The sequence below is a fragment of the Cherax quadricarinatus genome, chromosome 89 (assembly GCF_038502225.1).
Source record: "Cherax quadricarinatus isolate ZL_2023a chromosome 89, ASM3850222v1, whole genome shotgun sequence".
In the NCBI taxonomy this organism is placed as follows: domain Eukaryota; kingdom Metazoa; phylum Arthropoda; class Malacostraca; order Decapoda; family Parastacidae; genus Cherax; species Cherax quadricarinatus.
The window spans coordinates 3186274-3200158 of NC_091380.1; the positions used below are offsets into that span (position 1 = coordinate 3186274).

At 44.3% G+C, this 13885-nt stretch overlaps 1 protein-coding gene across 3 annotated transcripts in view; it reads right to left on the reverse strand.

The window, feature by feature from the left end:
• The window catches only part of LOC128697166 (neuroblast differentiation-associated protein AHNAK-like), a 257567-nt gene that overhangs the window by 88762 nt on the left and 154920 nt on the right, over window positions 1–13885 (reverse strand). For all 3 annotated transcript variants that reach the window (XM_070104071.1, XM_070104072.1, XM_070104073.1), the window contains exon 2: window positions 6016–6081. In XM_070104071.1, the coding sequence (XP_069960172.1) occupies window positions 6016–6081 (66 nt within the window). The remainder of the gene's footprint in view (window positions 1–6015; window positions 6082–13885) is intronic.

Here is a 13885-nt window from a genome sequence, read left to right on the forward strand (position 1 = left end):
TACCTCATCTTCTGTACATAGTTCTACTGTCTTCAAGTTATGTCCTAGAATTTGTATTGATAAAGCCACTGGATGGCGAAACGTCTACAATAAAGATACCCAGATGTTGCACATGTGTCTTACTCTCATCTTGTCGGTATTATATACCATTCGTACACAACCTCATAGGGAAGGTTTCTGATACATGGGATCAACTTTGTCATCCTCCTTTGTACATTTTCCAGAGAATTTATATCCATTCTGTAATACGGTGACCAAAACTGTGCAGCATAATCTAAATGAGGCCTAACCAAGGATGTATAGAGTTGAAGAACAACCTGAGGACTCCTATTATTTATGCTTCTTAATATGAAGCCAAGGATTCTATTAGCTTTATTGCAAACACTTATGCACTGTTGTCTTGGTTTCAGATTACTGCTAACCAGAACTCCTAAATCTTTTTCGCAATCCGTAATATTAAGATCTACATTATTTAGTTTATATGTGGCATGGTTATTGTCCTGTCCAACAAGAAGGAGCACTGCGGCAGGTCTACTGGTCCATGCTAGGCAGGTTAAAGAAGGAGCACTGCAGCAGGCCTACTGGTCCATGAGGAAATGGTATGGTGATACCGACAAGATGTGGAAAAAGACACTTATGTACAGTTCAGGACATTTATTAAAGGAAACGTTTCGCCACGAGTGGCTTCTTCAGTCCTAATACAGAGAAAACTAAGAAAACACACAAATATATAGTGGTGGGAGTCAGGTGAAGCGTGGGTAGAGGTGGTAGTAGTAGTAGTAGTAGTAGTAGTAGTAGTAGTAGTAGTAGTAGTAGTAGTAGTAGTAGTAGTAATGGAACTAAGGAGGTGAGGCTAGAGAGGGACCTGCTGGTATTACTTGATGCCAGCAGGTCCCTCTCTAGCCTCACCTCCTTAGTTCCATTACTACTACTACTACTACTACTACTACTACTACTACTACTACCACCTCTACCCACGCTTCACCTCACCTGACTCCCACCACTATATATTTGTGTGTTTTCTTAGTTTTCTCTGTATTAGGACTGAAGAAGCCACTCGTGGCGAAATGTTTCCTTTAATAAATGTCCTGAACTGTACATAAGTGTCTTTTTCCACTACTGGTCCATGCTAGGCAAGTCCAACAAGGAGCACTGCAGCAGGCCTACTGGCCCATGCTAGGCAGGTTCAACAAGGAGTACTGCAGCAGGCCTATTGAGCCATGCTAGGCAGGGCCAACTAGGAACACTGTAGCAGGCCTACTGGCCCATGCAAGGCAAGTCCAAGTCTCCTACCAGTTTAAGCCAATGCCTCAACCTAGTTAGGTCAGGTCACATTCACTTAAGGAAGCACAGCAACTGACCTAGTAGCACAAGCTAGTCAGGTCCAACTCGCACCCACTCATGTATTTATCCAACCTATTTTTAAAACTACACAACGTTTTAGCCTCTATAACTGTACTCGGGAGTTTGTTCCACTCATCCACAACTCTATTACCAAACCAGTACTTTCCTATATCCTTCCTGAATCTGAATTTTTCCAACTTAAAACCATTGCTACGAGTCCTGTCTAGGCTAGATATTTTTAGCATGCTATTTATATTCCCTTTATTTATTCCTGTCGTCCATTTATACACCTCGATCATATCCCCCCTAATTCTACGCCTTTCTAGAGAGTGCAGATTCAGGTCCTCAGTCTATCCTCATAGGGAAGATTTCTGATACATGGGATCAACTTTGTCATCCTCCTTGTACGTTTTCCAGAGCATTTATATCCATTCTGTAATACGGTGACCAAAACTGTGCAGCATAATCTAAATGAGGCCTAACCAAGGATATATAGAGTCGAAGAACAACCTGAGGACTCCTATTATTTATGCTTCTTGATATGAAGCCAAGGATTCTGTTAGCTTTATTGCGAACACTTGTTCACACAACACAGTTTTACGTAGTACAGAGCCTGGTGTTCACACAACACAGTTTTACGTAGTACAGAGCCTGGTGTTCACACAACACAGTTTTACGTAGTACAGAGCCTGGTGTTCACACAACACAGTTTTACGTAGTATAGAGCCTGGTGTTCACACAAGAGGTGTATATCTCCCAGTGTATATACACTGAGAGGTGTATATCTCCCAGTGTATATACACTGAGAGGTGTATATCTCCCAGTGTATATACACTGAGAGGTGTATATCTCCCAGTGTATATACACTGAGAGGTGTATATCTCCCAGTGTATATACACTGAGAGGTGTATATACACTGAGAGGTGTATATCTCCCAGTGTATATACACTGAGAGGTGTATATCTCCCAGTGTATATACACTGAGAGGTATATATACACTGAGAGGTGTATATCTCCCAGTGTATATACACTGAGAGGTGTAAGATTTAAACCCCATTAACCAACCAACCACCATGGTACAATAGACAGCCCAATGGCTTGCTACTACAAGAACTGGCTTACCCTGGCTTCCAAGCCTGACGCTTGGGTTTCCAGAGCATATAAGAGGCTACGTAATAATGCTACCATTACCAGTCATCGTCTGTGGTCTTAGTATTACTTTATTAGTGCTGTGTACCTGGTAAGAATCTTCATTATTATAACTCTAAATTATTACTACCAACAGGTATGGTAGAGGCACAGTGAATAATAATCTTTATTTCTACAAGCACATGATACAACTTATAAATACCATAGCTGACATCAATGACATACTGTATAGAAAGCCCCTGGTTATGCAGAGCATTTCGGGAAAATTAGGATTTGTCCCAAGATGCTAGGTAAGATTGGTCAGGAAACAGGACAAGTGTTTCCTGACGCGAGTCATATGATGACCCACAGCTGGAGCTTTTAGTCATCTGACCCAGGCCTTCCACAAGCAGTAGGTACTGCCTCTACAAGCGGTAGGTACTGCCCCACTTCAAGTGATAGGTACTGCCTATATAACAAGTAGGTACTGCCTCCACAAGCAGTAGGTACTCCCCCCACAAGCAAAAGGTACTTCCTCCATTACAAGAAATAGGTACTGCCTCCACTACATGCATTAGGTACTGCCTCCACTACATGCATTAGGTACTGCCTCCACTACATGCATTAGGTACTGCCTGCACTACAAGCAGTAGGTACTGCCTCCACTACAAGCACCAGGTACTGCCTCCGCTACAAGCAGTAGATACTGTCTCCACTACATGCATTAGGTATTGCCTCAACAACAAGCAGTAGGTACTGCCCCTACTACAAGTGGAAGGTACTGCCCCCACTACATGCAGTAAGTACTGCCTCCACTACATGCATTAGGTACTGCCTCCACTACAAGCAGTAGGTACTGCCCCCATTACATGCAGTAGGTACTGCCTCTACTACAAGTGGTAAGTACTGCCCCCACTACATGCAGTAAGTACTGCCTTCACTACATGCATTAGTAACTGCCTCCACAACAAGTAGTAGGTACTGACCCCACTACATGCAGTAGGTACTGCCCCTACTACAAGTGGTAGGTACTGCCCCCACTACATGCAGTAGGTACTGCCCCTACTACAAGTGGTAGGTACTGCCCCTACTACAAGTGGTAGGTACTGCCCCCACTACATGCAGTAGGTACTGCCCCTACTACAAGTGGTAGGTACTGCCCCCACTACATGCAGTAGGTACTGTCCCTATTACAAGTGGTAGGTACTGCCCCACTACATGCAGTAGGTACTGCCCCTACTACAAGTGGTAGGTACTGCCCCCACTACATGCAGTAGGTACTGCCCCTACTACAAGTGGTAGGTACTGCCCCGACTACAAGTGGTAGGTACTGCCCCTACTACATGCAGTAGGTACTGCCCCTACTACAAGTGATAGGTACTGCCCCACTACATGCAGTAGGTACTGCCCCTACTACAAGTGGTAGATACTGCCCCACTACATGCAGTAGGTACTGCCCCTACTACAAGTGGTAGGTACTGCCCCCACTACATGCAGTAGGTACTGCCCCTACTACAAGTGGTAGGTACTGCCCCTACTACAAGTGGTAGGTACTGCCCCCACTACATGCATCAGGTACTGCCCCTACTACAAGTGGTAGGTACTGCCCCCACTACATGCATCAGGTACTGCCCCTACTACAAGTGGTAGGTACTGCCCCTACTACAAGTGGTAGGTACTGCCCCCACTACATGCAGTAGGTACTGCCCCTACTACAAGTGGCAGGTACTACCCCGACTACAAGCGGTAGGTACTGCCCCCACTACATGCAGTAGGTACTGCCCCTACTACAAGTGGTAGGTACTGCCCCGACTACAAGTGGTAGGTACTGCCCCCACTACATGCATCAGGTACTGCCCCTACTACAAGTGGTAGGTACTGCCCCCACTACATGCAGTAGGTACTGCCCCTACTACAAGTGGTAGGTACTGCCCCTACTACAAGTGGTAGGTACTGCCCCCACTACATGCAGTAGGTACTGCCCCTACTACAAGTGGTAGGTACTGCCCCCACTACATGCAGTAGGTACTGTCCCTATTACAAGTGGTAGGTACTGCCCCACTACATGCAGTAGGTACTGCCCCTACTACAAGTGGTAGGTACTGCCCCCACTACATGCAGTAGGTACTGCCCCTACTACAAGTGGTAGGTACTGCCCCGACTACAAGTGGTAGGTACTGCCCCTACTACATGCAGTAGGTACTGCCCCTACTACAAGTGGTAGGTACTGCCCCACTACATGCAGTAGGTACTGCCCCTACTACAAGTGGTAGGTACTGCCCCACTACATGCAGTAGGTATTGCCCCTACTACAAGTGGTAGGTACTGCCCCCACTACATGCAGTAGGTACTGCCCCTACTACAAGTGGTAGGTACTGCCCCTACTACAAGTGGTAGGTACTGCCCCCACTACATGCATCAGGTACTGCCCCTACTACAAGTGGTAGGTACTGCCCCCACTACATGCATCAGGTACTGCCCCTACTACAAGTGGTAGGTACTGCCCCTACTACAAGTGGTAGGTACTGCCCCCACTACATGCAGTAGGTACTGCCCCTACTACAAGTGGCAGGTACTACCCCGACTACAAGCGGTAGGTACTGCCCCCACTACATGCAGTAGGTACTGCCCCTACTACAAGTGGTAGGTACTGCCCCGACTACAAGTGGTAGGTACTGCCCCCACTACATGCATCAGGTACTGCCCCTACTACAAGTGGTAGGTACTGCCCCCACTACATGCAGTAGGTACTGCCCCTACTACAAGTGGCAGGTACTACCCCGACTACAAGTGGTAGGTACTGCCCCCACTACATGCAGTAAGTACTGCCCCCACTAAATGCAGTAGGTACTGCCCCTACTACAAGTGGTAGGTACTGCCCCCACTACGTGCAGTAGGTACTGCCTCCATAACTAGTAGGTACTTCCTCCACCACAGGTAGTGGGGACTGGACGTGTTCCAGAGAGAGAGGTAGTTCCGTCACACGGAAGAGGGGAGGGGAGGGGAGGGGGAGGGGGAGGGAGAGGGGAGGGAAGGGGAAGGGGAAGGGGAGGGAAGGGGAAGGGGAGGGAGAGAAGGGGAAGAAGGAGCAGTGGAGAGATCTTAAGCCACGTGATCAATCAGACTGTTGGCACCAACGTAGGGTAAGTACACTCGACCAGCACCAACAGCTACGTAGATCAGTCCCTCAACCACGCGGCCTGGTCCAGGACCAGGCCGCAGGGGGAAGGGGGGGGCAGTCACCCCCGGAAACGATACACAGGAATCAGATTTTTGTTTACGTCTGTCAGCTGACTGTTGTTAACATGTCAGCTGATTGTTATTTACACCGGTCAGCTGATTACTGTTGTTGCTGCTGTAGGTGTATTTATTAAATAATAATAATAATAACAATAGTAAAAATAATAATGATAAATTAATAATAGTAAATATAACGATGACTAAAATAATAATAATAATAATAGGAATACTAATATTAAGAATAAGTGTACGTTGCAGTAGGTGAAGGAGCCGTACGGGTTTAGGAGCTGCACTACAACTTACCTTCATCATGCTGGAAGTGAGGGTTGTCGTAGCCCAGAGGAACACCAGTCTCTACGTCACTCTTCCCTGCAACACAGAGCATAGTGTTGATATGTAACACTTTGCAATACCTGCAACACAGTGCTAACAAGTGTGACACCTTGAAATCATATGCAAGGCTTCAAGTGTAGGCATGATAAAGCCTTCAGGGCCACCAATTAGTAAGACTGAAGAGGAGGGGCCAAGAGCTATTACGAATTTCTGCAACACTGCAAACCCCTAATGATGTGTTGATTGCAATACTAAATGATCTAGAGCTATCATATATATATATATATATATATATATATATATATATATATATATATATATATATATATATATATATATATATATATAGAAGGAAATTTGAAAAACAAGAACAAGAAGAGGAAGAAGAGGAAGAAGAGGAAGAGGAAAGGTGATAACTGGAGGAGTCAGTTATGACAACACACTAAAGCAAACATTGCATTCTTCCGTATTGTGTCTACACCTGTCTTGTGTCTACACCTGTCTTGTGTCTACACCTGTCTTGTGTCTACACCTGTCTTGTGTCTACACCTGTCTTGTGTCTACACCTGTCTTGTGTCTACACCTGTCTTGTGTCTACAACTGTCTAGTATCTACACCTGTCTTGTGTCTACAACTGTCTAGTATCTACACCTGTCTTGTGTCTACAACTGTCTAGTATCTACGCCTGTCTTGTACTAACTTGTACTATCCTGTACTAACCAGAAGGTACTAACAAGAGGATAGTATTAATATAGGTGTCTCCGGTCCCAGCAAGTGAGGATCACTATATTGTACTGTACATGTTGACAACTCTACTAACAACACTACTAACAACACTACTAACAACACTACTAACAACACTACTAACAACACTACTGACAACACTCTACTCTCAACACACTACCAACACTGACAACATTTGTATCCTCCTCTCCACTACTACTGTCTCCCCGTCACTACACTGTATCAAGCTTGCTAAAGCTTCACACACAGCTAGAGGTGTCTGTATGTCTGTCCGTCTGTCTGTCTTGAATAAATACTCGTCTTAATCCAGTAAGACAACTTACTAAAGTTAACACTTACACTTAACAGCAGCACTCACACTGGATATATAAACTTTAATGTTGTAATTACATCAGTGTGTGTGTGTGTGTGTGTGTGTGTGTGTGTGTGTGTGTGTGTGTGTGTGTGTGTGTGTGTGTGTGTGTGTGTGTGTGTGTGTACTCACCTAATTGTGGTTGTACGGGTCGATTCATAGCTCCTGACTTGTGTGTGTGTGTAAATGCAGCTAATTTCATTAAATACCGGAATTTGCCCACACCATTCCTCCCTTCCATTGCCCCCACCTTCCCCTGCTACACCTGCCCCTGATGCACCTGCCCCTGCTGCACCTGCACCACCTGCCCCTGCTGCACCTGCGCCTGCACCACCTGCCCCTGCTACACATGCCCCTGCACCACCTACCATCACTGCAGTTAGTATTTATGGTGAAGGCACACTCCCTGTTCCCTTTCCAACCGGTTACAAATTCCTTCTCATGTAACCGGAAATCGCCTAGAGTTTGTCACCACAGGTACTCTGGACGACCATGACGTAGGTGCAGCACCTAGACACAGGCGGAACACCTAGACACACGATCTACACCTATGTATCTACTGACACAAAGGGAAATGAGACCCATGTGTCCCTGCTGGCGCATTATATACAACAGGATAAGAGAGAGTAAGGACCGGGGTTCCGTAAGGATCAGTACTAGGACTGTTACTGTTGATAATATAATGAACGACCTACCAGAGGGATCTGAGATCCATGTGTCCCTGCTGGCGCATTATATACAACAGGATAAGAGAGAGTAAGGACCGGGGTTCCGTAAGGATCAGTACTAGGACTGTTACTGTTGATAATATAATGAACGACCTACCAGAGGGATCTGAGATCCATGTGTCATTGTTTACGATTAAATAAAACTAATAAGAATAATAATAACAAGAGAGAACAGGTAGACTCCAGGTAGACTCAAGAGACTGAAGATGTGATCAAACAAGTGGCTGCTCCAGTTCAACCCAAGCAAATGCAATGTCATGTACCTTGGAGAAAGAGATGGCAGACCGGAGACAGAGTACAGCATAGCCGGAGAGAAACTAGAAATAACAGAGTGAAAAGGACCTGGGGGTAAACATAACGCCAAGTATATCACCCGAACACACATAAACCTCAGAATAACATGCAAAAACTGGAATAAAGAATCCTTTAGAACCTTATATACGTATGTTAGTCCAGTTATTGAGTACGTAGCACCAGCATGGAGCCCACACCTGGTCAATCATCTTAAGAAACTCGAAAAGGTACAAAGGTTTATAATCAGGCTAAGTACCATAACTCAGGAGGAATGTATTATGAGAGGTTGAAGGAAGTACACCTGACGACCTTGGCGAAGAGAATAAGGGGAGACATGATTACTATGTAGAAAGTTTTGAAAAGAATTGATAGGGCTGACAAGGACACGGTGTTTGAAATAAGGGGACCAGGACCAAGGTGACAATGTTTGACTTAAGAGAAAGGTATCTTCAGTACCATAGCAAGTGACCTTAACTGCCCTGAAGAACCACGGACAAGAAAGGTATCTTCAGAACCATATTATTATTATAATCAAGGGGGAAGCGCTAAACCCGGAGGATTATACAGCGCCTGGGGGGGGGGGATGTGGAAGGCATTCAGGCTTAATTCGGGGAACTGGAGCACAGATCCAATTCCCTAAATCAAGAGCCCCTCACCAACATCAAGGAACCTTCCTTGAGGGGTTCAGTACCATAGCAAGTGATCTTAAATGCCCTGAAGAACCACGGTCAAGAAAGGTATCTTCAGTACCATAGCAAGTGACCTTAAATGCCCTGAAGAACCACGGTCAAGAAAGGTATCTTCAGTACCACAGATCAAGTGACCTTCAATGCCTTGAGGAAGATAACACTAGTAACAAGGAAGCAATCTTAACGGGTGGTAATGTATCTGACATGGTTGAGCTGATCACTAGTGTTGCGTGCTGGCTGGTGTTGCAGGAACAACACCTCACACAGTGTTTGGTTGTAACGCAACATATAACGTAATGTAAACAGTATGTCAAGCCTCAAGGTCATTGTCTCTGGCTTCTTACTTGTTAGTGAACCAGTGCTTGTTCAGATGAGTAGTTAGTGTCTTCAAGTGAACCACTGCTTGTTGATACGACTCATCAGTGTCTTCAAGTTAACCACTGCTTGTTGATACGACTCATCAGCGTCTTCAAGTGAACCACTGCTTGTTGATACGACTCATCAGTGTCTTCAAGTTAACCACTGCTTGTTGATACGACTCATCAGCGTCTTCAAGTGAACCACTGCTTGTTGATACAACTCATCAGCGTCTTCAAGTGGACCACTGCTTGTTGATACAACTCATCAGTGTCTTCAAGTTAACCACTGCTTGTTGATACGACTCATCAGCGTCTTCAAGTGAACCACTGCTTGTTGATACAACTCATCAGCGTCTTCAAGTGGACCACTGCTTGTTGATACGACTCATCAGTGTCTTCAAGTGGACCACTGCTTGTTGATACGACTCATCAGCGTCTTCAAGTGAACCACTGCTTGTTGATACGACTCATCAGCGTCTTCAAGTGGACCACTGCTTGTTGATACGACTCATCAGCGTCTACAAGTGGACCACTGCTTGTTGATACGACTCATCAGCGTCTACGAGTGGACCACTGCTTGTTGATACGACTCATCAGCGTCTTCAAGTGAACCACTGCTTGTTGATACGACTCATCAGCGTCTTCAAGTGGAACACTGCTTGTTGACACGACTCATCAGCGTCTTCAAGTGGAACACTGCTTGTTGATACGACTCATCAGCGTCTTCAAGTGGACCACTGCTTGTTGATACGACTCATCAGCGTCTTCAAGTGAACCACTGCTTGTTGATACGACTCATCAGCGTCTACAAGTGAACCACTGCTTGTTGATACGACTCATCAGCGTCTACAAGTGAACCACTGCTTGTTGATACGACTCATCAGCGTCTTCAAGTGGACCACTGCTTGTTGATACGACTCATCAGCGTCTTCAAGTGAACCACTGCTTGTTGATACGACTCATCAGCGTCTACAAGTGAACCACTGCTTGTTGATACGACTCATCAGCGTCTTCAAGTGGAACACTGCTTGTTGATACGACTCATCAGCGTCTACAAGTGAACCACTGCTTGTTGATACGACTCATCAGCGTCTTCAAGTGAACCACTGCTTGTTGATACGACTCATCAGCGTCTTCAAGTGGACCACTGCTTGTTGATACGACTCATCAGCGTCTACAAGTGAACCACTGCTTGTTGATACGACTCATCAGCGTCTTCAAGTGGACCACTGCTTGTTGATACGACTCATCAGCGTCTTCAAGTGAACCACTGCTTGTTGATACGACTCATCAGCGTCTACAAGTGAACCACTGCTTGTTGATACGACTCATCAGCGTCTTCAAGTGGAACACTGCTTGTTGATACGACTCATCAGCGTCTTCAAGTGAACCACTGCTTGTTGATACGACTCATCAGCGTCTACAAGTGAACCACTGCTTGTTGATACGACTCATCAGCGTCTTCAAGTGAACCACTGCTTGTTGATACGACTCATCAGCGTCTACAAGTGAACCACTGCTTGTTGATACGACTCATCAGCGTCTTCAAGTGGAACACTGCTTGTTGATACGACTCATCAGCGTCTTCAAGTGAACCACTGCTTGTTGATACGACTCATCAGTGTCTACAAGTGAACCACTGCAAGCTGAGACAACTCATCACCTACTAAGACATGTGTGCTAGCACTGCCTACCTGACAAACATCTCAGACAAGCAAGGGATTATTATTATTATAATCAAGGGGGAAGCGCTAAACCCGGAGGATTATACAGCGCCTGGGGGGGGGGGATGTGGAAGGCATTCAGGCTTAATTTGGGGAACTGGAGCACAGATCCAATTCCCTAAATCAAGAGCCCCTCACCAACATCAAGGAACCTTCCTTGAGGGGACAAGCAAGGGAGAGCAACGCACAAGATAACACTATGGGTCTACACAAGATAACACTATGGGTCAACACAAGATAACACTATGGATCTACACAAGATAACACTATGGATCTACACAAGATAACACTATGGGTCAACACAAGATAACACTATGGATCTACACAAGATAACACTATGGATCTACACAAGATAACACTATGGGTCAACACAAGATAACACTATGGATCTACACAAGATAACACTATGGATCTACACAAGATAACACTATGGATCTACACAAGATAACACTATGGGTCAACACAAGATAACACTATGGATCTACACAAGATAACACTATGGGTCAACACAAGATAACACTATGGGTCAACACAAGATAACACTATGGGTCAACACAAGATAACACTATGGGTCAACACAAGATAACACTATGGGTCAACACAAGATAACACTATGGGTCAACACAAGATAACACTATGGGTCAACACAAGATAACACTATGGGTCAACACAAGATAACACTATGGGTCAACACAAGATAACACTATGGGTCAACACAAGATAACACTATGGGTCTACACAAGATAACACTATGGGTCAACACAAGATAACACTATGGGTCAACACAAGATAACACTATGGGTCTACACAAGATAACACTATGGGTCAACACAAGATAACACTATGGGTCAACACAAGATAACACTATGGGTGTACACAAGATAACACTATGGGTCAACACAAGATAACACTATGGGTCAACACAAGATAACACTATGGGTGTACACAAGATAACACTATGGGTCAACACAAGATAACACTATGGGTCAACACAAGATAACACTATGGGTCAACACAAGATAACACTATGGGTCTACACAAGATAACACTATGGGTCTACACAAGATAACACTGGGTCAACACAAGATAACACTATGGGTCAACACAAGATAACACTATGGGTCTACACAAGATAACACTGGGTCAACACAAGATAACACTATGGGTCTACACAAGATAACACTATGGGTCAACACAAGATAACACTATGGGTGTACACAAGATAACACTATGGGTCAACACAAGATAACACTATGGGTCTACACAAGATAACACTGGGTCAACACAAGATAACACTATGGGTCTACACAAGATAACACTATGGGTCAACACAAGATAACACTATGGGTGTACACAAGATAACACTATGGGTCAACACAAGATAACACTATGGGTCAACACAAGATAACACTATGGGTCAACACAAGATAACACTATGGGTGTACACAAGATAACACTATGGGTCAACACAAGATAACACTATGGGTCTACACAAGATAACACTATGGGTCAACACAAGATAACACTATGGGTCAACACAAGATAACACTATGGGTCTACACAAGATAACACTATGGGTCAACACAAGATAACACTATGGGTCTACACAAGATAACACTATGGGTCAACACAAGATAACACTATGGGTCAACACAAGATAACACTATGGGTCAACACAAGATAACACTATGGGTCAACACAAGATAACACTATGGGTCTACACAAGATAACACTATGGGTCTACACAAGATAACACTATGGGTCAACACAAGATAACACTGGGTCTACACAAGATAACACTATGGGTCTACACAAGATAACACTATGGGTCAACACAAGATAACACTATGGGTGTACACAAGATAACACTATGGGTCAACACAAGATAACACTATGGGTCAACACAAGATAACACTATGGGTCTACACAAGATAACACTATGGGTCTACACAAGATAACACTATGGGTCAACACAAGATAACACTATGGGTCTACACAAGATAACACTATGGGTCTACACAAGATAACACTATGGGTCTACACAAGATAACACTATGGGTCAACACAAGATAACACTATGGGTCTACACAAGATAACACTATGGGTGTACACAAGATAACACTATGGGTCAACACAAGATAACACTATGGGTGTACACAAGATAACACTATGGGTCAACACAAGATAACACTATGGGTGTACACAAGATAACACTATGGGTCAACACAAGATAACACTATGGGTCAACACAAGATAACACTATGGGTCTACACAAGATAACACTATGGGTCAACACAAGATAACACTATGGGTGTACACAAGATAACACTATGGGTCAACACAAGATAACACTATGGGTGTACACAAGATAACACTATGGGTCAACACAAGATAACACTATGGGTCAACACAAGATAACACTATGGGTGTACACAAGATAACACTATGGGTCAACACAAGATAACACTATGGGTCAACACAAGATAACACTATGGGTGTACACAAGATAACACTATGGGTCATCACAAGATAACACTATGGGTCAACACAAGATAACACTATGGGTGTACACAAGATAACACTATGGGTGTACACAAGATAACACTATGGGTCAACACAAGATAACACTATGGGTGTACACAAGATAACACTATGGGTGTACACAAGATAACACTATGGGTGTACACAAGATAACACTATGGGTGTACACAAGATAACACTATGGGTGTACACAAGATAACACTATGGGTGTACACAAGATAACACTATGGGTGTACACAAGATAACACTATGGGTGTACACAAGATAACACTATGGGTGTACACAAGATAACACTATGGGTGTACACAAGATAACACTATGGGTGTACACAAGATAACACTATGGGTCAACACAAGATAACACTATGGGTGTACACAAGATAACACTATGGGTGTACACAAGATAACAC